Source organism: Eschrichtius robustus, chromosome 3 (assembly GCF_028021215.1).
Source record: "Eschrichtius robustus isolate mEscRob2 chromosome 3, mEscRob2.pri, whole genome shotgun sequence".
Classification (NCBI taxonomy): Eukaryota; Metazoa; Chordata; class Mammalia; order Artiodactyla; family Eschrichtiidae; genus Eschrichtius; species Eschrichtius robustus.
The window spans coordinates 50,888,227-50,912,928 of record NC_090826.1 but is presented as its reverse complement, the minus strand read 5'-3'; the positions used below and the strand labels follow the sequence as shown (position 1 = coordinate 50,912,928).

Below are 24,702 nucleotides of genomic sequence, written 5' to 3'. Positions count from 1 at the left end.
ACTGAATTGTAGGCCACAGGAAATTATTTCGATTTGTGGAGCAAAATAATGACAAGTTAAGGAAAATTAACCCAGTAGGGTATGTACAATGGGGAGAGGACTAGGCACAGAGGGTAGGAAACACGGACAGGGCTCAGAGGCTGACACTGGGAATACGAGGCACGAATATCCCCTGCCCTTGCTCTATTGCAGCATTTATCAAGTTCTTCTATAACTATTAGTTTATATGTCTATCTCTTACCTTACGCTCTGAGCTCTTTTAAATCAAAAGCCTCATTATTTCCCATTCTTCAGTGCCTACAATGCCTGGCATCTCGAAAGAATGAATGAGACACATTTTGAAGAAAATAAAACAAAACTTAGTGATGGAATAGTTACAGAGCGTAAGAAAATCAGAGTGAAAGGATGACTTTGAACTTTTGGGTCTAAGAAAAGGAAATGTGGTCGTTTTAATCATGTCTTTTTATTTTTCTGTATTTGTGATGCTTTGGGATCTGGGGCCCTGTTGACCCTGGAGAGACTGCCCTTTCCAGGGCTAGCCAATTCCTAGAGATAGTAAAGGACTCCACTGGCCTGTGAGCATGCCTTTCATATGCAAACTAATACAGAGCACACCTCCTCACCACCTCCTCTATTTCCCTGCTCTGATCACCCCAGAGCCAGGTACCAGACAACTAGGGACAACCTTAGTGCTTCTTATTTGGCCCTGCGTGGTTTAGCCGGGCCCCTCTTCTTGAGAACTGTGAGTAACAAACTATCCTTTCAGTGGCAATCATCTCCTGATCTGCTGGCCTCATCATACCTGAATAATAATAAAATCCACATTTTAAGACAGTAGCTGAAAACACGGGCTTTGGAAACAGACTTAGGTTCAAAACTCATGGTCTATACTTATATTCTCTGCTACCTAAGTTACTTGACCTCTCAGAGCCTCTTCGCTTACAACTGTAAAATGTGGACAGTAAAATTTGCTTTGCAGGGAAGGTTGTAGTGAGTGATATATAGGTGGCTTTTAGATCATAACACCTATTATTAAAGAGAAGGAAGTACCACCAAAAGAGTAAAAATGGTTGGAAGAACAAGATCTTAAAAGGTCAGCTGCAGTTTTTTTTTTTTTTTTTTTTCCCACAGCATCTGATGGCAAAGGCCCACCCTGATTAACAAAGAAGGAGCCAGTTTGTCAAATAACTGAGTACTCATTTCAAAAGTCTGGAGCGCCTGTTCCAAGGGTTGATCTTTCTACTTCTGTTCTCTAATGCATTTAGCACAGTATAGAAGAACACAGCATCCCATTAAGTGGTTATTTGTTTCCCAATGAAATAACAAGTGTGACCACAATAACTATATTTGCCAAGTGGTTGCCTTAGAAATATATAGACAGAACTATCCTGACTCTATGGCTCTTTTCTTGTTTCCTCCATCTTCTCAGATTTCAGCTCTGAGAGCTGGCAGCTGTAGGAGTAGGCAGAAAAGGCTACAAGCTATTTGGATAGGTAGGAAGCTTAAGCTGGGTGGAGTCAGACCTTCTTCAGGATGGCTTTTGGGTCAGGGTCAAGAGGAAAAGACCATCTTACAATACACAACTAGAATTGTGGGGTTTTTTTGGCATTTCCTTATTAAGGTGGCACCTGCATTTGGAACATGGGAAAAATAGAAATGCAATACAGTATAACACAGAGATCATACATGGGTAGTATGAGGTGGCATCTGGCCCACAGATATATTTTATTTGGGATATATAATGTTTTTAAAAATGAGCCAATATTTTAAAACTGGGAGATTTCACTTTAAGTCCAGACTTTATTTTCTCTTGAAGAACTGGTGAACGTAAAACACTGGGTCACCATATTCCCCCATGGCAAGGGTCAGCTGGAGCTGAGTGGTGACTGATCCCTTCAGCCAGGCCTGCACCCTCCAGTTTGTGAGAGGCACCACCACTCAATTTATCATCATGATGGCACTAATGTTTTACTTGTAGTAGCAATCTATTTCTCTATGCCAATCTTTCTGTCAAAGGAGGGAACATGGAATTCAGCCCGAGAGTACTGAGAGCTGAAAAGAGAAACTTCTCTGTAGAAGTAAAAAAATACCTCTTTGCCTGGTCTGTTTATTCATTTATGCTGTCTGACTCCTTTAAGCATTTGCGTTTTTGACCCTTGATATGGCAGAGAGAACGCAGACAAGGACTCCTGAGACCTGAGCTCAACTCTGGCTCAGGGCATGACCTTGGACAAGACCATTTCTAATTCTCTCTCTAAAACACTGAATAAGTTAATACGACAAATAGGAAAGAGTTTGTAAAATTACACAGAGAACTGCACTGCATGAGATAGCAAAACCGTTGGCAAAGAGTTTACAGGCAAGAAAAACACATCACAAAGGCAAATTTAAAATTTAAGAATTTTAGGTTCCATGATCATTTTGCTAAGACAAAGCTATCTTATTGCATGATGGGTTTTTCTCTATTAAAATCAGTTTTATCTATTAGTCTTTTCTTTTTTTTTTTTTAATAGGAGATGGAGCAATCTGCTCTTTTTTTAAAATTTTATTTATTCATTTATTTTTGGCTGCGTTGGGTCTTTGTTGCTGCGCGCGGGCTTTCTCCAGTTGCAGCGAGTGGGGGTGGGGCTACTCTTCGTTGCGGTGCACGGGCTTCTCATTGCGGTGGCTTCTCTTGTTGTGGAGCACGGGCCCTAGGCACACGGGCTCAGAAGTTGTGGTTCGTGGGCTCAGTAGTTGTGGCTCGTGGGCTCTAGAGCACAGGCTCAGTAGTTGTGGCACACGGGCTTAGTTGCTCTGGGACATGTGGGGTCTTCCTGGACCAGGGCTCGGACCGGTGCCCCCTGCATTGGCAGGTGGATTCTTAATCACTGCGCCACCAAGACTATCTATTAGTCTTGAGGTTGTCTTTTCCCTTCTTTACAGGTAAAACAATCATTAGGCTCAGAGCAATGTTCATCACTTGTGACAACTGCTTTTTTTCCTTTTGTATTTACCTGTAATGTCACTTACTCATCTAAGCTATTTCAACTCTTTGCTTACCTAATCTTCTTATCTCAAAGCAAAAACATTTTGCCTGATTTTTCCCAGCTTTCAAATTCTCATGAAAATCTAATGAAAGAAGAAAGCCCAATCTAGACAATTTTTTTTATACTGCTGGAAAGGACTGCGAGTTTCAATACTGAACAGTTCCTAGGAACAACAAACATTCCTGAGAGGAAAATATAAACTATGTGTTTTGTGTTCTTTTTTTTTTTTTTTTTTTTTTACAACTTTAATATAAGCTTTACATAGGACAATTTCTCTTACAAGTTGATCAATTCTGATTTAATGCAGGGCTAGTTTAGTCAATTTCATTCACCATCAAAATTGGTAGCTTTGTTCATTTTTACAGTTTGTTAGTTCATTTATTCATGAAACTAACGTGATACATGTCTACTTTGTGCTAGGCATCATTCTAATAATTCAGGATACAAAGACAAATAGAAGTCGTCGCTTTCACAAAGCTCTGCCTTATGAAGGGAAAATGGGTGTCCCAATATTCAAATATAGTCTAGCCTGATAAGGCTTTATAGATTTAATGAATGTTAATTGAACACCTACTCTGCTCTGGTCATAGTCAGTAAGCACAGGGGATTCAGTAGCAATTAAGGCAGGTGTACTTTCTGTCCACACAGAGATTATATTCTATTGACGTATAGAGTCAACAAATACATATAATAATTAAAGATAGTGATTAGTTCTTTGAAGAAAATGGATAAGTTACTGTAATATGAACACTGATTTTAGATAGAGGGTTCAGGAAAGACCTGAGGGTGAAATTTAAGCTAAGACATGAAAAAAAAAAAAAAGAACCAACAATTTCCAAGTAAAGAGAATGACAAATGCAAAGATTCTGTAGTAGCAAAGAGCTTCATATGTCCTAGGAATTGACAGGAGTCCAGTGAGACTAGACTGGAGTAAGTAAGTAGGAAAGTTGTATAAAATGAGGATATAGAGAGGTAGAAAGTGGAGAAAATCAAGCAGGCCATGGCAAAGGCTTTAGATTTTATTCTAAGTACAATGAGAGGATACAGAAAGATTTTTTTAAAATTGAAGTACAGTTGATTTACAGTATTTTGTTAGTTTCAGGTTTTACAGCATAGTGATTCAGTTTTTTTTTTCTGATTATATTCCATTATAGGTTATTACAAGGATTGAATATAGTTCCTGTGTTATACAGTAAATCCTTGTTGCTTATCTATTTTAGGTTATAGTAGTTTGTATCTGTTAATGCCATACTCCTAATTTGTCCCTCCCTCCATAACTTTGGTAAGCCATAACTTTGTTTTCTATGTCTGTGAGTCTGTTTATATTTTGTATATATATTCGTTTGTATTATTTTTTAGATTCTACATATAAGTGCTATAGTATTTGTTTTTCTCTGTTTGATTTACTTCACTAAGTACAATATTTTCTGGGTCCATCCATGTTGCTGCAAATGGCAATATTTCATCCTTTTTTATGGCTGAGTAATATTCCATTGTGTGTATATATATATATATATATATATATATATATATATATATATATACACCACATCTTCTTAAGCCAATCATCTGTTGTTGGGCACTTGGGTGGTTTTCATGTCTTGGCTATTGTAAATAGTGCTGCTATGAACATTGGGGTGCATGTATCTTTTTGAATTAGAGTTTTCTTTTTTCTGGATATATACCCAGGAGTGGGATTGCTAGATCATATGGTAGTGCTATTTTTAGCTTTTTAAGGAACCTCCATACTATTTTCCATAATGGCTGCACCAATTTAAATACATTCCCACCAACAGTATATGAGGGTTCCCTTTTCTCCACACCCTCTACAGCATTTATTATTTGTAGACTTTTTGATGATAGCTATTCTGACTGCAATGAAATTGGAACACTCCCTCACACCATATACAAAAATAAAGTCAAAATGGTTTAAAGACCTAAATTTAAAACGTGACACCATAAAAATCCTAGAAGAGGACATAGGCATTCTTTGACATAAATAGTAGCAATATATTTTCTTAGATCAGTCTCTCAAGGCAAAAGAAATAAAAGCAAAAATAAACAAATGGGACCTAATCAAACTTAAAAGCCTTTGCATAGCAAAGGAAACCATCAACAAAACGAAAAGACAACCTACAGAATGGGAGAAAATATTTGCAAACGTTGTGACCAATAAGGGATTAGTCTCCAAAATATGCAAACAGCTCATACAACTCAATATCAAAAAAACAAACAACCCAATCCAAAAATGGGCAGAAGACCTAAATAGACATTTTTCTAAAGAAGACATACAGATTGCCAACAGAAGGGTTTTAATCAGGGAAGAAAAGTAATCTTATTTGCTTTAAAAGAAATCAGTCAGGAGTTCCACTTCTTCTTTTTTTTTTTTTTTGGGAGACTTTGGATTAAATGTTTATTCATTTTAATTTTGCCTTTTTAAAAATTCTGAAGCCAGTATATTGTTTTTTCCACATCTGAAATATATTTTTTTAAATTTTATTTTATTATTATTATTTTTATACAGCACGTTCTTATTAGTTATCTATTTTATACATTTTAGTGTATACATGTCAATCCCAATCTCCCAATTCATCCCACCACCACCACCCCTCTGCCCAGTTCCACTCCTTAAAATGGCTAAATAGTTCTTATCATATGAATTCTTTCCCAGATAACAATTATAAATGCTGATCAAAATATATCAAACAATTCTCTGAAGATACTGGAAAGTGACCAAAGCCAGGTAGAAACTGAGAAGGAATAGACACATTGAAGGAAAAAACAGTTTTATATGTGTTTCTTGATTTTACAGATTTTTGCCTGAGAGCAGGCCCTGATCAGTGCCATGCAGGACAGCTAATACTCAGATAGATAGAAATATGCAGTCTTCATAGCTAAGAAATGAGAGGTCAGAGTTCAAGGCCACCATAGCAACTAGAAAATAAAAGGTAAGGAGATCTCAGAAAGGAGAGAGACATAGAAAGGGAGCTCAACACTATGCATAAAGGTTACCTTAATCTCTGGATGATCTCTGAATTACATAATAAGTAGCCCAACTAAGGCTTAAAGAACTCAACGAAGGAGAGACAAAACTTGGAGTTTGAGTTGTCCTTAAATTACCTGCTTAAAAAAAATACTCTTCAGAGAAATAAGAATAATCCTCTGTCTCTACAATACATCAATTAACAATGTTCAAGATATGAGTCAAAATTACTAGACATATGAAGAAACAGGAAAATGTAATTCTTACTTAAGAGAACGGCCATTTAATGAACAATAACCCTGAGATAACACAGATGTTAAAATTAGAAGACAAGAATTTTAAAGCCATTAATTTAACAATGCTTAAGGATGTAAAGGATAACACTCTCATAACTAACAAACAGATAGGAAATGGCAAAGAAATGGAAACGATTAAAAAGTAGAAATTCTCGTATTGATAAATATAATATCTGAAATGTATGGGTCCATGAGCTGGTTGGAGATTGCAGACAGAAGAGTCAATGAACTTGAAAAAAGACCAATAGAGAGTGTCTAATTGAGAGAGAGGGAGAGAGACAGAGAGAGAAAGACAGAGAAACACTGGGGGGAATAAAAAAACCCAGAAGCCCTCAGGGGCTATGGAACAATATGGAACAAAGGTCTTAAACATGTGTAATTGGAGTCACAGTAGGAGGAGTAAGAGCAAATAGGGCAGAAAAGACATTTAAATATATACATGCTAAAGATTTCCCAAACTTGGTGAAAGACAGGAATTTACAAATTCAAGAAGTATAGCAAACCTGGGGGAGGAAGGATAAATTCCCAAAACACCATATCTGGGCACACCATAATAAAAACTAAGATTAAGAGGAAATCTTAAAAGTAGCCAGAGAAAAAGAATACACTGTACACTGGGGAAGAACAAAATAAATGATGTTTGACTTCTCATAAGAAACAATGGTGCCAGAATACAATACATTGACATCTTTAAGTGTTGAAGGAAAAAAAAAGAAAACTAAGAAGGTGTGTTTTTGTTTGTTTGTTTGTTTGTTTGCCAGTAGGCCTGCAACAACAAAAGAAATGCTAAAGGAAGTTCTTCAAGCTGAAGGGAAATACCAGGTGGAAGCTTAAATTTTCATAAAGAAATAAAAAACAATGGAAATGGTAAATATGTAGGTAAACACAAAGGATTATGCTTTGTTTCTCAGAACTTTTTTGAAATATGTATGACTGTTATGGACTGAATTGTATCCTTTCAAAATTCAGATGTTGAAGCCCAACCCCCAATACAACTGCATTTGGAGATGGAGACATTATGGAGGTAATTAAGGTTAAATGAGATCATAAGGGTGGGGCCCTAATCTGATGGAATTGGTGTCCTTATAAGAAGAGTAAGGTAATTAGGAAGCTGTGCAGGAATCCAGGTGGGTGTACAAAAAATACAGTGAAAGCCTGGGCAGGAGGAGAGAACACGGAGGCATCTGTTTATGCAGAGCTGGTCTTTGTATCCATGAAGTCATTCCAATTAGCTAATGTGAGATGCTGGGGACACACCTAAGTCTATATACCTAGATCCTGTCAAGGCTGACACACATAAGTTTCTCTCTCATGGCCTTACAAAGCCAGCCAACTCTATGTGCTTTACTATACTTGAAAAGAAAGGCACACTAACTGATACAATAATTGCTTCTCAAGGAAGTCTACAAGAGAACTGTTAAGAAAAATTCAGAAAGGCAGCTCTATAAAAGTCAGGTTCAATTCTGGAAAGATCTGGGGCTTCCGGTAGCTGACTTGGGTTTGAATCAAGGCTCTCCCCATTTACAACTGTTAAGACCTTGATCAAGTTACCTCACTGTTCTGAGCCTTAGTCACTAGTAAAACTGACATAATAAAACTGACCACATAGACATGCTGTGAAGATCAGATGAAATCCTGAATCTTCATGAGGGCCTCAATGTGCTGAGCATAGAACAGATTCTCCCAGTCGGCTGTAGGGGTAGTGCAATCTACTTTTATGTGCTACAATAAATTATAATTGTCAGTTCCATATCCAACTTTCCCACTAGATGATAAGCCACTGGAGGACAGGAATCATGTGTGACCATATTCTTGCCTGGTCCAGAGTAATCCCTCAGGAAATCTCTGTAACATGCTGGAAAGAGTGACTGAATGAAGGGATGACATCACTACCTCTAACCGGGACAGCACTGAGGACATGGCAAGCTCTTCATATGGAAGAGCTGGCTGACCCCCTCCTGAGGCTAGCCCCAGGCTGAGGGGCTTTGGTGATAAGGAAGGAGGCAGACAGGCACTCGCAATGCTCCAATTCTAAAACTCCAAGAGCTAGAACCCTGCAAACATTATGACCCTGTGGCCCAAATTTATAAATTTAAATTCTGGCTTCAAACAATTCAAAGGTAACTCCCCACCAAGCCCAGTTGTCCCAGAAAGCCAATTCCACCACAAGGGCAGCTTAGGAAACTGTCTTAGGCTCTCTTACCCGATGCCTCCCCCAATAAAAATGACTTCAAGTAAGACAGAGAAGAGTGCTTGGAGAGAGGGATGGCTGAGGTCCAGGTGGAAATAAGCTTCAGCATCTGGACACAGTGACTGTACCAGCTGGTGCTCTGTGGAAAAAGCCTGGGCAAAAAGTGATGGTTTTTGCAAAACTATTCTGGAGAGTGTATCAACAAGCACGAGACAATCTTTGATGGGTGTTTGGTGAACTGAAGTAAATCATCCATGGGAATGGGGTATGTGCCCTTCTAAGAGGAAATAAATAGCAGCAGCACAAGCTTGAAATGAGTGGAAAACAAGCCCAAACCTCAGACAGATGAAATTGCAAAGGCTCCAGAGCCAGAAAAGATCCTATCCTATTTTTTTCTTCATCCTGAAGTTAACCAGATGGAGATTTTTTTTTTAAAGTACCAATCTATTCATATACTTGGAATGAAGGATTTTGCTTTGTGATGGAAGATCTGTATTTAATTGTAAAAATGAAACAAAATATCTTTTTTCCAAATCTAGAGTTTAGATAAATTTTGTTTCTTTTTTCTTTTTTCCCTCTCTTCTTTCCCCTCCTTTACTTCCCTTTTCTTCTTCTATCTCTTCCCTTCTGCTTTAGATGATAGATTTACGACTGCATGTTTATAATATATTCTGGACAATGTAATAACAGAGCAGCCACTTTCAGACATAGCATATGAGAGAATATGTACATATGAAACACGGAATAAAAGCAATGTAACTTCCTCTTATGGTGTTCTGCATGATGACAACAGGCTGTAAAACCAGTGATAAACCAGAATAAGTAAATGGAAAGGAAAGGTGAGTACCAATGGAAACAGGTAAAAAGGCCATTGACAGTGCATCAGGAATCTCTCCAGGCTGTGCTTGCTACCCTGAGTTTCAGTTCCTCATCTGTAAAATATGGATAATAACTGTACCTAACTTATAGGGGTATCAGAGGATTAAATAAAATAGGACATGAAAAGCTCTTGGAGTTGAGACTGGGATATAAGTCTTCAAAATAAATATTAGGCATTGTGATTATTATGAGTATCATTCAAGGATTAACATGATTATATATATATATATATATATATAAATATTTCCCACAGGAAAACGTACTCAATAAGGTACAATTATTGTTGTTATTATTATTACCATCATCATTGTTATTATTTTTATATCTCTTTATTTTATAGGTGGTTTCTGTCTCTTTGCTTGGCCTCTCTGGACTGATGATTTATTGGACAGTCTGTTTTGTTCTTGATTCAGATTTTGCCCCATTATGCTAACTTCTCGACTTCCTTAGATTTTGCTTTCTGTAACCCATGGGTAAGTCAGTCATACCCCATTCCTACGTCCAATGAAACTCTACATAGAACTGCCCTAAGTGTAACTCTACATGCAGCTTCATTGGTTGATGATGCAAAATCAACTAGCTAGATAAAGACCAGCAAGTCCCATGATTCTTGTCAAAAACCATAGTGGACTATTATGAAGATTTTATTAATGGTCAGAAAAGGGTCATTTTTTAAAATTTAAATTCAGGCTTAGGAAACAGGCATAACCAATTCTTGCCCACCAAGACACGCCATAATGTTTGGGCAAAGATGGCTTATATCCATAGCAACAGAGCCAACTCTGAGTCAAATACTGGGAAAAGCATTTCTAGACTGACACAGATGGTCAATTAGTAAACTAACTCTCTGAAAACCTGTTGATGGACAGCTTCATGGACAATGCATCCTGCACAAAGAGTCAGTTTACTGGATTGTTATCCTTGTTAAAAAAGACTCTGGGTTGTGTCTGTTATGAGTTCTGGTTCTCCTAAGGGTAATTATACCATGATGTGGGCTTGAAAAGGGCTATGTTTCAGTAACGGGTTTTCTATGTGTCATAGAAAGGGAGTGGATACTTAAGTTGAAAGTTGTGTAAATACATGACACTAGTTTAAATAGGAGACTGTAAAGTTTCAATCCCACTGTACCTTAGGCATAGAGTGACGTCTTTTTCTTGACTTTTCTAGAAAAGTCTAAGTGGTTATTAAGACCTATCAGATGTTATTTAATTTATACTCACTGTGCTTCCCTACTAGACAACGAGCTCCTGAAAACCAGGGACTAATGGGGGACTAGTTCATGTATCTCTACAGCCTGGCACAAGAGTGAAGGCACAAAACATGCTCTTTGAATCCAGCCACCACCTATGTGTGCATCAACTTTGAGAGAGAACTTGAGGCAGCTAAGAATAAAAGAGAAACACACTAAGAAATGGAAATCCATGGTTATTTGTATCCACATCCAGCTTGAGATCAGATCACTTTTGATTTGGCTGGACATTTAGAAGAGCTGGTAGGGGAGCAGACCATAAACAGATGACTTCAATACAACATAGTGAATGTGAGGCTGAGTAATTGAACCTGGGTCTTATTTTCCCTTGCTTTCCACATTTAATCCCTCCAAGGTCCGCTGATCTCTTGACCTCAATTCTCAGTCATTATTGCCACTGTCCATTATTGCCAAAGTCCTCATGGCTTTTTGTCTGTGGACTAACCTATTAAAGCTGGTCTCTCTTCATCCAGCGGTGCACCCTCAGGCCTTCTTCCTGACGGCTGCTAGCCAAGTTTTTATAACAGAGATCTGACAACACCCGTCACTATTCCAATCTTTCACCTATTCCCCGTGGTCTACTACCTGAAGTTCAACTCCTTAGCATGTTTTACAGGGACTTCTTCTGTTTGATCCCTGCCCAGCTCTCTAACTTTTATTGTAAGTCATTCTTCTAAGAACAGTTTATGCCACAACTGAAATTCTGCAATTACCCTCAAATAGGCCTTGCTATTTTTCACTCCCATGTCTTTGTTCCTATGCAAGTTCTCTTACCTAGAAGAATATCCCTACCTTTCTTTGTCTGGTTGGTCCCTATTTATCATTAAGGTGCAGTACAAATGCTTTCTCCCCTGCAAAGAATTCCTTAATCTAGTTTTGTGCAAACTCTGTGCCTTGTACCTCTGATATAGTACTCATCTCACTTTTATAGATCTTCTGTCTTCCCTATGAGATGACCCCATGAATTCAACACATTTTCTCCAAGCACCTTCTACAAACCAGGCGCTGAGCTAAATACAAAGAGAAGTATGATATAACCCATGCCTTTAAAGAGTGCGTAGATTTCTGGAAAAGACAGATTATCTCAGAATGTGCTAAGAACTGGAGTTACATCTTAAAGATCAAGTAAAACTAGCAAGTGATAAAGAACTCTCCGAGTAGGGAAAGAAGCATATACAAAGGCACAGAGGAGTGGAATAACAGGAGCCATGGGGAAGCTGTGAGTAGGGCAATCTGGCCTTAGTGACAAGTACATGGGTGAGACTGGAGGGGACAGACCACAAAGGGAATGATGTGCCCAGAAAACTATCTGAGCTATGTCCCAAGGGCTACAGGGAACCATTGAAGGATTCTGGCTGGAGATTAACATAGTCCTTTTTACAAAGTAGAATATTACTCCTGTTGCCGTGAGAAAAATGGGTTGTTATGAGAAAGAAAGATAGGTGAGAAGATGGGTTAGTCATCAGTGCCTGGATCAACATTTATTCCTTTGGCAAACACAGGCTGCATATGCTCCATATGTGAGACTTTAGGCTAAGAGAAAGTTAATTCTTCTGATGTAGGAGTCTGCAAATCTTCCAGATCCTGGGTATACGGGGAATGTAACAAAATGGACTAGTCAAGGGTGTAAAAACATTAAAGACCATACGAAGAAAGTGTCAACTTACCAATTTTCCAGTAACGCTCTGGCCACCTTCATTCAGCCAGAACCCAGGGACCATGGCTGAGAAATAAGGGCCCCAGACTCCTGGTACAAAGATCGGGTTTTTGCTGATCTGGAAAGAAAGGGGCAAAGTATGTGAAAATATTGTCCCTCAAGGCTAGAAGGAGCCTTACCCTCCTCCCATGTGATGTTTCTATGACCACGGTATTCAGCTTCTTATTAAATGCCTTTGATGGTGGGGAAGTTAGTCCTGACAAAGGACAGGCCTGGCTTCACCTCTGGAAACCTTTCTGATAAACTCATTCAGGTGTCAAGGTAGCAAAAGAGATCATTTTGGAAAGAAACTGTTCCTGGCCAGCTCCCTCTCTGTGGTAGACTGATTGTAATAATGGTCCCCATTTTCTAGCCCTCCCTGCTTCCACCCACTGTGAAACATGACTTCGCAGCGTCTCTTGTTGAGAGGTGGGGTCCCCACCCCTTGAGTCTGGGTCAACCTTGTGACTTGGTTTGGCCAACAGAATGAGGCGGAAGTGACACTGTGCACCGGTTTTCCAGGCCTAGGCCTCGACAACTGTGTGCTTCTGCTCTTCCTTCTCTCCCTCTGCCACAAGAACATGCCCCAGCGAGCCTGCTGGATGGATATGCAGCAAGCTGAGTCAGCTCAGTTGTCACACGTGATGTTTCAGATACATGAGAGGGCCCAAATAGGATCAGCAAATCCTTGTAGTCAACCAGCAACTGGCAAGCCCGAATCACCAGAATCAACCAGCCAATCGATAGACTTGTGAACAAAAATACGTGTCCTTTTGTACACCGCTAGGATTTTATGTTTGTTTCTAACCTAGCATTTTAATGGCATGAAATAACTGATATCTCCCCCTCCTTCTACAAACACTTTATTAGACACCTTATAGCATACCATTTCTCTCAACTGGGTGCTGAGGACACAGAGATGAATCAGAAAGAGTTCTTGTCTTCAAGAAGCTCCTCATCTCAGGGTAGTTAGATAAGTAAATAGTCAAATAGAAAACAGTGTGGTCCATGGGATGGTAAAGACAAAACATAGAATACTGTGGAGGGGCACGGCGGGTGAGGAATGAAATGGTCCAGAGATGGCTTCTTAAGAGAATGGGACATAAGCTTAGACTAGTAAGATTTAGCCAGATGAATTAGAACAGGCATTCCATGTCAAGGGAATAGCTTGAACAAAGACATGCAGGTGAGAGAGATGCTCTCATTATTCAAGATACGGCAACATCTTTTTTTGGTAGCAGACCATGGAAGCCCATTAGGTGTTAGGAAAGGACATCAAGAGATGAACCAGGACAGGCAGGGATGGACCACGTGTTCACTCATCTGGAATGGCATGAGCTTCTCATCCACCAAGCAGGGATGAATGCTGAACTGATATTATGGTTGTGGAAGGGTGTATTAAAAGGTAGGGAGGAAAAAGGAGTTAGGCACACTGGGTCTCCTCCTGCGTGTCTTGAGGCTGGGCAGAGAATCTGTTCATTCATTTATTCTACAAATATTTATTCAGCCCTTACTACGCCAGGCCCTGGGGATATAGAAGTGAACGGAATATAACCATAATTTCTGCCCTCATAAAGTTTATAGTACAGCACTTCAGCATATGGATAAACCTTCCTTAAATGTCTGAGCTCTAACTATTCTGGTTCTCTTTTCACTAAATGAGTGAGTCTTCAATTCAGCAAGAATTCCACCCTCCAAAGAGGAAGGGGGTGAGGGAAGGCAGGAGACTATACAATATTAGCAACTTTAAACTTTGTCAAATAAAGGTAATTTATAAAAGGGTAAATTTAACACCTAAAGGAAAAAGAATAATCTCAGGGGGAAAAAAAGGTTGTTTGTTTTCTTTTTTTTTTTTCCTGCAAGAAAAGACAGTTTAGCTTTCATTGACATATTCACTCATTCCTTTATGGGTTCAACAGATGTTTCCTGAGCTCCTACTGTGATCCAGGCACTGAAAGTAAATGTAAACAAAAGAGCATAGTCTCCACCTTCACGGAGCTGCTCTCTTCAGAGGGTGGCAGACTAGGGTGACCAATGTTTCAGGTTTGGCCAGGATTCTCCCAGTTTTAGCACTAAAAGTCCTGTGTCCTGGAAAGCTCTCAGCACTAGGCAAAAGGGACAACTGGTCACCCTAAGATGGACATCACACAAACGTATAAATACAAACTGTGATAAATAAATGAAAGAATATCAAAAGGTATTATAAGAGCTCATAAGTGAGGGACCTAATATAGTCTAGGGGTCAGGTAAGGCTTTTCTGAAGAAGTGATATTTGAATTAAGATGAAAACATACATAGAAATTATTCAGGTGTGAGTATATGTATATCTGTCTGTATTTGTATATGTGTGTGTGTGTGTTTGTGTTGGTATATGATACAGAGAGTGTTCCAGACAGAAGAAGCACACACTAAATGGTCTTCATTTTTGTCACTCTGTCTTTGCCAGTGGAAATTTTATCACATGCCAACTCTAGAAACTACTGCCCTACACTGCATGCCCCAGCTGCTTTGGGGTGAATAAGACAGCCCATGCCAAGCACTTGGGATCCAGGGCTTGGACAGGTGGATGGATACCCACCAAAGTCAAGCCATCTCTTTTCATGCCCTGCACCCCTTCCTTTCCAGAACTCTTCCAGCACCATTAGACAGATTAGTTTCAGAGAGGTTGCATGTTGTCCACAGTCACACAGGTAGTAAATGGCCGAGGTGGGACTTGAACTCAGGTAGATACTGGCCTCAAACCCCAGGATATGCTTTTTAAAAAACAAACAAACAAACAAAACTTGTATACATAAATTGCTTAGGAGAGCTTTGCATCACCTCCCCCCACCGAAACCCCAAACCCCACGATTTAAAGATGTTCTTGCATCAGCTTTTGAAGAACTCCATTGGCAGACTGGGGCTCTGCTGATCAAAAATGGCAGGTGAAGGTTCTGCCTGGCTCTGTCCAGAAATTTCTGAGTTGGCTCCTGCTTGTGCTCACTCATTTGGAATGGCACACGCTTCTCATCAGACGTCATGACTAAAGCAAGGAAACAAGGACACAGAAATATGTTCCCCAGAGCACCTCTAATCACTCCCAAACTCTGGGAGAAAACAAGTAATAGTTTGTTTTGACAGAGAGAAAGAGTGAGCACATTCATGTATTTATGTGTGCTTTAATCCTTTGCAATAAACCTAAATACTTAAAAATATTTTTGTGAAAGCTCTTTCCATGCTGATGGCTATCTTGGCCTGAAGGCTGCTCTGCGATCCAAAAGGAAGGAGCACATTTTACTCCACTAATGACAGGCGTCCGTACAGGACACTGACTTTCCAGCAATAACGTGCTGTTGGCAACAACAACAGCTACGATTGACTGGGTACTTACTAAAGGCCATATTCTAAGCACATTGCAGGAATTAAATCACTTAATCTTCACAACGACCCTAAAGGGAAGAGTCTATCATTATTCCTATTGTACAGATGTGTAAACTGAGGCAGAGACTTAAATAGCATGCCCTAGGTTATAAAAATACAAAGCAGCCAGGCTCTATAGGTTCTGTATTTGTCTCTGCCAAAGTATGCCCTTGATTTTAGGCTACCATTGATTCTTTGAGTCCTTCATTTACTTTTCAAGGGCAGAAAGCAAGGGTCATTAGAGCCAACATAGACTCACTCAGATTGAACCAACCTCTTAGCCTTGATGACAAGTGGGTTAGGGAATCTTCATGAGCAAAAGACTTTTGATAAGTTTTCCCCCATACACTTGTGAAGAGCAGAGGAGAAAGCAAGGGCTGAGTCAAAGATCTATTTGATTCTATCCTGACTACCATGTTCCAGCCAGGTGACCTTATAAAAGGTAATCTTTCTGAGCCTCAGTTTCCTCAGTTCCAAAATGGGAAGAATGATATAAATATGGGAGGACTTTTGTGAAAATGAAATAAGCTGTCACATATAAACAGCTTATTATATGTTAAATACCAAGTAAACATTAGTTCTCCTTGAAATGAGGCTTGCATGGTGGGATAGTCAGGTGACTGGGATGAATGGCCACAGCCAAAAGTAACTGTAACCATTAAGGAGGTCTCTAGATTCATTCTTCGTTTTATTTAGTCAATGGTCTTAATAATGAAGTAGAAGATGACAATACAGAAGCAAAGTTTATATTTTCAGATGGTATAAACTTGGAAGGACTACTTATCATGAGCCAGGTCCAAATCAAGATTCAAACTTACTTTAAGAACTAGAACATTAAGCAAAATACAGCAAGAAAGCAGTTAACATTTCTTTGATCACACAGTTAAAATTCTGCACTTAAAAGGTACCGGTAATATTCTCTTCCATAATATTCTTTTTCATGGGTGGTGGTACATAAGTATTCAATTTAGTATTGTTTAAAGTGTATGTAGACCTTTGACACATTCTTTAACTATGTGTGATGTGAATAAAGTTATAAAAACCTGCAATAAAACAAAACATTTGGGACTTCCCTGGTGGTCCAGTGATAAAGAATCCGTCTTCCAATGCAGGGGATGCAGGCTCGATCCCTGGTTGGGGAACTAAGATCCCACATGCCGCGGGGCAACTAAGCCCGTGTGCCACAACTACTGAGCTTGCACGCCTCAACTAGAGAGCCCACGCACCCTGGAGCCCGCATGCCACAACTAGAGAAGAGAAAACCCGCACACCACAACTAGAGAGAATTCCACAGGCTGCAAGGAAGAGCCCACGTGTCACGATGAAAGATCCCGCATGCCACAATGAAAGAGCCTGCATGTGGCAAGGAAGATCTCGCGTGCCGCAACTAAGACACGATGCAGCCAAAAATAAATAAATAAATAAAATATTTAAAAAACAAAACATTTGTTTGCACACTATATGCTAGGCACTGAGATCAGCAACAAGGTTATAAAAATAATGAGGCAAAATAACAAGAACAACAACAATAATAATAATAGAAGAAGAAGAGAGACGAGGAAGGAGGGAGGAGGAGGGAGGGGGAAGAGGGAGGAGGAGCTGGAGGAGAAGAATTAACAATAAAGCATGGCCCTTTTCCTCAAGGAGCTCCTAGTCAGACTGGGCAGACAGAAGTGGAAATAAAAAAATTACAACGAAACATGCCAAGTGCTACAGTGAGGTGGGTGACAAGTGTGGTAGAAGCCCAGACTGCCTGGGAGAAGAGTGAGCACTTCAAAGAGGTGGCCACATGGGAGCCAGGCCTTGAAGGACGAATAAGTGCTTCTTTAGGTAGAGAGGGAGGGCATCCCAGGCAGCAACGCTCAGAGTCATGAAGCTGTGCAAGCATCTTGATTCTCATGAGGGCTTAAAGTTCCACATTTTACTTTATATAAAAGTTCACATGATTTGAAGGATGGGTATATTTTTGCATCAACATATCCTACTGCTTGTCAAAGATTCAATTTTTAAAATATGGTGGCTGAAAAAAAGTCTCAGTGAAACCACCCTCAAAGTCAGGCAGTAAGAAGAAGAAATTATAATATAGAAATAAGAAGAAGAAGAAATAGAAATCAAATAGTAATTGCTAACAGTTATTGTGGGCTTATTATGTGCCAGACTCTTCTAGGCTCTTTATAGACATTATCACATTTAAGACTCATGACAACCCAATGAGACCCAGTGAGGACCCAATGAGGTCCTATTATTATACAATACTCCACAAATGAGGACATCTAAGCTGAAGGAGGTCAAATAGCTAGTAAATACGAGAGGAGTAATTACAAGATACAAGCAGGATCCAAGGTATGATCTACCAACTTATTTTTGTCTCTAGATCTGACTCTCCTTATCTATAAAATAAATGGATTGGACTAGAGATGTTTAAGATCTCTCTTGTCTTTGAGACGAAGATTCTGGGAAGTTGAGTCATTCTCCCCTAGCTGGCCAATCAGAACTCTCCAGCAAGCTACTTCAACACAGACTCTGCCCTCACATGCCCTGGGGCTCATGGGGTTGCATGGGGCTACCTCTTGGGGCTTCTGTAAGTATCCACTTTGCTCTACTACCTCTCTGACCTGTGGCCAAGATTACTGGGGGCTCTTCTTGAGTGCCAACTTCATGGGTTATATTCAATGGCTACTATCTATAACATCTTACATTAGCTGAGTAAATATTCAGCACATACTTCTTGGATACAGACTGAGTTCAAACTACTATTTAAATATAAAAAGACAGAAAGATGGGTGTCAAGAGCCATGTAAATGACATAATCCCTGCCCTGTCGAAGTTTACAGTCTAGTAGGTATGGGAGGGCAGGATGGGCTGGGTAGTGACTCAGGTATCAAGGGACTTCTGAGTGTACATTTGCATTCAGACTTAGAATAACCCTACTGGTACATGGGGTCAAGCACGCACAGCCCGTTTTACAGGTGAAGACCCAGGGACGGGGGCAGTAAGCAAACTACCCAGGATCGCAAGGATCAGAAATGGTGGGGTTGGGATTAGAAGTCTCTCTCTATGTGCTCCTGCCTCTTTTCACGTCTGTCCCCAAGCTGGATCCATGAGTGGATGCCATTGGCTGACTTTGATCTAAGGCTATGCTACTGTCAGCTGAGTTTCCCTGCGGTGAGAAAACCCAGGCGCCTGCTCACACCTCTTTCTGGGAGTGACGACTGGGCTCAGGGCAGGGAGCCACTCCAGAGACGTCCGCTCTGCCTTCCCCCACCCCATCATCCCGAGCTTGGCCTAAGCCTCTGGCAGGGGCAGGAGGCAGGCTCCAGGCGCCAGTGGTCCTGGGAGGGAACAGGAGGTTTTGTTTTGAGTGTCTCCAGCCAGGTTGGGAATGTTCGAGGGTAGCCGCAGGCATGTGTGGGGCTGGGTATTTCCGTGGTGGCTCATCTCTCCCTCCAAAGGGACTGTGCTATCGTCTTACTAGAAAAAAACCATTTATACACATTCCAGCCAACTCCCAGCTCACTACACAGTATAAAAAAGAGCACAGAGAATTCTGTTTATGAATGGGGGCTCTTAGCATTCACCTCTATTTTTGTACTTCTCAGATTGAATTGAAGTGAGCTGTTTGCCTCTCCTACGAAATGGTGAAGAACCACATCTTATCTCAAAGGCAGTAAATAAACACGGTTTAGTACAATAATATAGAGCATAGACCTTGGAGTCAGGAAAACCTGGTTTTCCATTCTGGTTTGGTCGCATCCTAGCCATGAATCTTTGAATCTCTTTGAGTCTCAGCTTCCTTATCTATAAATGGAGATAATCTCACCTACTAGAGTTTTGTGCCAGTCTTAAATGGTATAAAGTATATAATGATCCTAGGACATAACATGCTCTCAATAAACGTGAAACACAGATGGTTTCACTCTATTCCTTTTTGGGATGGTGGAAAGATGTGAGTCCAAAGACCCGGGGTCAGGTCCAGACCCTACCCCATATCAGCTCTGTCTCTCTGGTGGGCTCTTCTTTCTCTTCCCTCCTGGATTTTTCTTACTTACCGCAACTCTCGGGGTCAGCTCACACACTCCCATGTGTATTATGATAATTTTTATGCTGCTGAGTTTCAAATTTTTATCCCAAACTCCGAACTTGCTCCCGAGTTCCATACAAGACATTTGACCTGAACGTCTAATTGACATGTCCAAAATAGACCTTGTCATCCTTCCTCCCGGGGCTCCTCTTGTTCGGGGGGGTCCCTGTCTCAGTGAATGGTACCCTATTTACCCATCCAGCAGGATATCATTCTTCACTTCTTGATCTCACTCATCTGCTCTACTGTAGGTTGCATGGACTATCAACTCTATTTTTCAAACACAAGCCTTTGCATTTCTCCCCACTGTCATTACATTAGTCAGTCCCATACCTTTTCTTGCTTGGGTTATTGCGACAGCAGTTAAACTGGTTTCCCTGCCCCAAATATTGTCCTTCTCCCTGCTCCTCCACAAGCCCCACTCAGAGACTCTAACTTCCATACCTGCACCCCAATGATCCTTCTAATACACAAACCTAATTATATCACTTCCCTTACTTACATCCTTTAGATGCTCCCCATGGCATATGAGACCTTTCTGACCTGGCTTTGATCTGTTTGGCCTAATCATACATGTGACCATTTCCCCCGCCCTTTGCCCCATCATTTTTTACTGCAGCAAGCCCATCAAGGCCCAGAAATTCCCCAAGAGAGAAACTGCCCTAGAAATTCCCCCAATTCCCCTTTTCTTTCTCATCTCTGAGTCTTCATCAATTCTCCTCTCTCTGACTGAAAGGCAGCCCCTCTCACTTTCCCCTGACTAACTCTTACACGTCCTTTTATAAGACTCCACTCCATATTACCTGCCCTGGGAAGCCTTCTCTAAACGCTGACTTCTCCGCCATTGCCGGGTTGAGTGTGCCTCCCTGCATCTTCCCTTAGCTTCCATATTGCAGGCTGTCCTAACACGTGTTACATGTGTGAACGTATATACCTAGATCTATAAATACATACATAATAGGTACTTGATGATGCAATATGTACACAGTATGCTCTGTAAATGAAATCATCACGCAAATGTAGAGCATGGCTAAAATTATTATTAACATAACAATCTCACTGGCATTAAGAGCAACAATAGAATGTAACATATGTCCAATCACCTGTAAGTGACCCACGGTTAATAAAGCTCAGGCCTGCCGAATTTTCCTCTCCTCTATTTGGAGGTTTTGGAAAGGTTCAGAGTCCTCCAGTAAAGAGTTTGCCTTTCCTAGAAACCCAATTCCTTTATTTCAGTCTGAGCAAAACAAGAACACATGAAACCTGTTCACAGATGTCCCCTGGGGCTTAGCAGCCTAAGCGGGCAGGGAGGGCACTGAGCAGGTGTATCACCCAACCAAATGGTTCCCAAATCTGGGATGGAGGGAGGCTGCCAGATACTGCCTGCAATGTCCTGAATTATTTGCAAAGGATTTTGGACTCCTTAAGCCTCGTTCTTCATCATGCTGAAAGCCACATGTGATCACAACAGAAATGTCATTCATATGTTTCTCATCCACGTAACGCAACTGAAGTTGATTGCAAGAGAGACTAAATAACCAAGGAAACTTTGGGGTCTTCCTAAAGTTCCCCCCAGTTTCCTTTCCCCTGCAGGCCAGAAGTCACACTTGGCCTTCCCTGTACAAATGCCTGACTGGCTCCAGGGAGCTTGGACTGCCTTCAGCTTTGGAAGCTCTGAGAGCTGTATGACCCCAAAGGTGTAAATCCATATCTTGCATCTTTTTCACAGCCCAAACAATCTGTGGTGGGTAAACAATGACTGGTTTCTTCTGTAACGGGGGAGGGGGCCGTGGGGTGTAGGGGAGGGAGCTAAAGAGGAGGAGGGGTGCTCTGCACAGTATTTATTCATCAGACGGATTCTTAGCTCTTGTTGCTCTGATGGCACATAGCAAATTGGACCCTCAGAATCAGAACCATATTTTCTATTTCTGTCACACCCTCCACGAGTGAGCACAGTACTATTAAGCGGTTCTCAAACATGGCTCAACCAAGGCTCTTTTGATTCTAAATGAGCTGTTAGGAGAAGCAGCTCCCTCTTACAGAATTTAGCGTTCCTTTAAAAAGATGCCTGGGAGTCGTTTCTCAGCCGAGGCTGATCAGCTGGTACAGAGGAGGATGACACAGCCTTTTCCCTTGTAACAGGCCCTTGGCACCTATGACACAGCGCTTCTGTCAGACATGCTCTGATTTTAACTGCTAAGTTGTGGCCACTTCTCTCCCAGCCCTGCTCCTGATCAGTTTCTGCATTTCCCTTATTAAGACTGTTTGCTTTAATACCCGTGTCTGGCCTCAGATATCATCTCATAAATCTGACCAGGGACTTTGATTTTCTGGTTTAACTCTCAACGTTCTGTCTTAACTTGCCGTGTCACCTTGGCCCTTGGGGTGTTCATCTGAAAAATGGGGCACATAGGACCCCTTTTTACAGATTTGTAAAGATTAAATGTGCCACAGTCTATTATAGGCATTGGTGCAGTGCCTGGTACATTCAGTGACCCAGGGAAATGAAGCCCGTATTAATATCATCACCTCCATACTGGCCAAAGTGTACTTCTTATTTATGGATTGGCATACATGTGGGTGTTTAATTTTAAAAAGTACGATCTGACACCCTCTTGACTAGAATTCTAAAGTAGGGTACAGAGGTTGTACTGGTTCTAGAGAAGAGAGAGCAAGATAAGAATCAAACTATCACTCAGATGGGTTCAGTTCTATTGGCAAGATCTATCACTGGGATTAAATACAAGTGAGGCTTTACCCTGTTAACAGCATACTATATAAAGGCAAAGAGAGCCTTGGCTGATTTATACTGGGGCCTCTTTTGATAAAAGACTTCCTGTGCACATGCATCAGTCGTTGCCTTTTGGAAGTGCTCCCTAAAGACTCCACTCCTGCTAATTAGGGAATGCTCAGGGGAATTTGGGCCAAGTCCATACAAGTCTAGACCTAAAGAATCCTTTTTTTTTCTTTTTAATTAATTAATTAATTTGGTTGCACTGGGTCTTAGTTGCAGCAGGTCTAAGTTGCTCCTTAGTTGTGGCATGTGAACTCTTAGTTGCAGCATGCACATGGGATCTAGTTCCCCAACCAGGGATCGAACCCTGGTCCCCTGCATTGGGAGTGTGGAGTCTTAACCACCGTGCCACCAGGGAAGTCCCTGGACCTGAAGAATCCTTATCTGCAGAACTCTCTCTCCATTTTTGGCCTCACAGAAGATGAGAAGGCCAGTCTGGCTGGGCGAAGAGAACTGAAAACTATCCATAGTTACATGGATAGCTCCCTCAATGAATGACTGCACAAGTATTATAAACTGAGAAGTGTTTATGCAATACATAGGGTAAAGGGGTTTACCCCTTACATTTTCTCTGTAACAAAGGAGACTGATGAGAACATTAAAATACAGTGATGGTTGGATGGAGAAGGCCAGGAGAAGGGAGACAGGGAGAGAAGTTGTGAAACCCAACCTTCTCTGGCTACCTACTTTGTTACCAGGGAGAGCACACAGGTGGCACATGCAACAGCGTGTCCACGGCAGATAAGTGATCACGGCCCTCCGTCCTGCCATTTCTGGATGAGGCATCCAGGGTGCTGGAGAGCCACTGCCATCAAGTCAAATGAAGTGACATGCCCTGAAGCCTCTCTGTCATTCCATGGGGGGCACTTTCACATACATTCCCCCACCCAAGATGCTGGGCAAGCCTGTGCCACACTTGATTTTGATGAGAAAGGGAGCTGAACTTCCGAGATATTAACTCAAGTTCCCAAACTTCCAAACAACGCAGAATCAGGATTTAAACTCAAATCAGACCAAAGAGTCCGTATCTTTTCTGAGACACTTTTTATTTTTTTTTAGAGAAAAAAGGTTGTAAAAAGGAGAGGTAAGGACACAGCAGGCAGAGAGCAGCACCCTCTTCACTGTTTGGTCTGGAGCCAGCCCAGCTCCTCCTGGACCTCAGATGGAATATGTCCCTTGCAAATTCAACAGACATGATGGGATTTTCCTATACTGTGGGGGAGGAAAAGAGTGAGAACTCACACATTCCAGGGTATCTTTTCATCCTCTCCTTATTCAATAGCAGTTCTTTAGGAATGTTAAGGGAGACTCATGTTTAAAAAAAAAAAAAGCAAAAAACCAGAAACTACTTAAAAATTGTTTTTCTATTTAAATGAGTTCTTATAAAAGAGAAATGGCTTGTACCACAGAGGCAAGGGGACTAAAGAAGAAAGGATGCTCGGAGGGGAAGTTGATTGAGAGGGTATGCCCTGTGCCTGTACTCTTATAAAAGACCGGGCTAATATAGGCGATATGTAAACACTGCAGAACAATCAGAAACAAATGAAGTGGGGGCTTCAGAGTAACAGTGTTCAGCTGTGGGCAATGGCCAGGAGGCAGCTTTTGTTATGAATAGATCCTCTGCATGTAAGGCAGGCCTGATTTTAACCCCTGGCTAGGCTATAGGCTATTTAGTGTATGAGACCGGACCAGGGCCCATCTGGATTACCTTAGAAAAAAGAATGCGGGTGGAGGTGGGGTTAGAAAAGGGAAAAAAGCAGCTATCTGTAAAATATAAAATATATGACCTGATGTAGGACAGGGTTACGGTTCTGGGAGAGTGGTTTAAATAGAGTTTCTGTGTTATTAATCAGTCATGTATTTGGCTTACAACGTAACAAATGACAATTACAATGGTTTTTATTCTTTTTTAAAGGCATAGCAAATAAACAAGGGGGAAAGAGGGAGGGAAGGCCAGCTAACACTTGCCAAGCTGCCACTATGTGCTGATGGTTTCATACATATTCTCAGGTATAGTCTTCATGAGAACGCTGCCATTTCCTTTGGTTTACAGATGAAGAAACCATGGCTCACAAAAATTCAGAGCCCTTGTTCACGGTCACATG

General features: G+C 40.9%; 1 protein-coding gene across 10 annotated transcripts in view; it reads right to left on the bottom strand.

Moving 5' to 3' along the window:
* FGGY (FGGY carbohydrate kinase domain containing) overlaps positions 1-24,702 on the bottom strand; it is a 415,080-nt gene that overhangs the window by 124,412 nt on the left and 265,966 nt on the right. For all 10 annotated transcript variants that reach the window (XM_068539986.1, XM_068539983.1, XM_068539982.1 and 7 more), the window contains one exon: positions 12,295-12,402. In XM_068539986.1, the coding sequence (XP_068396087.1) occupies positions 12,295-12,402 (108 nt within the window). The remainder of the gene's footprint in view (positions 1-12,294; positions 12,403-24,702) is intronic.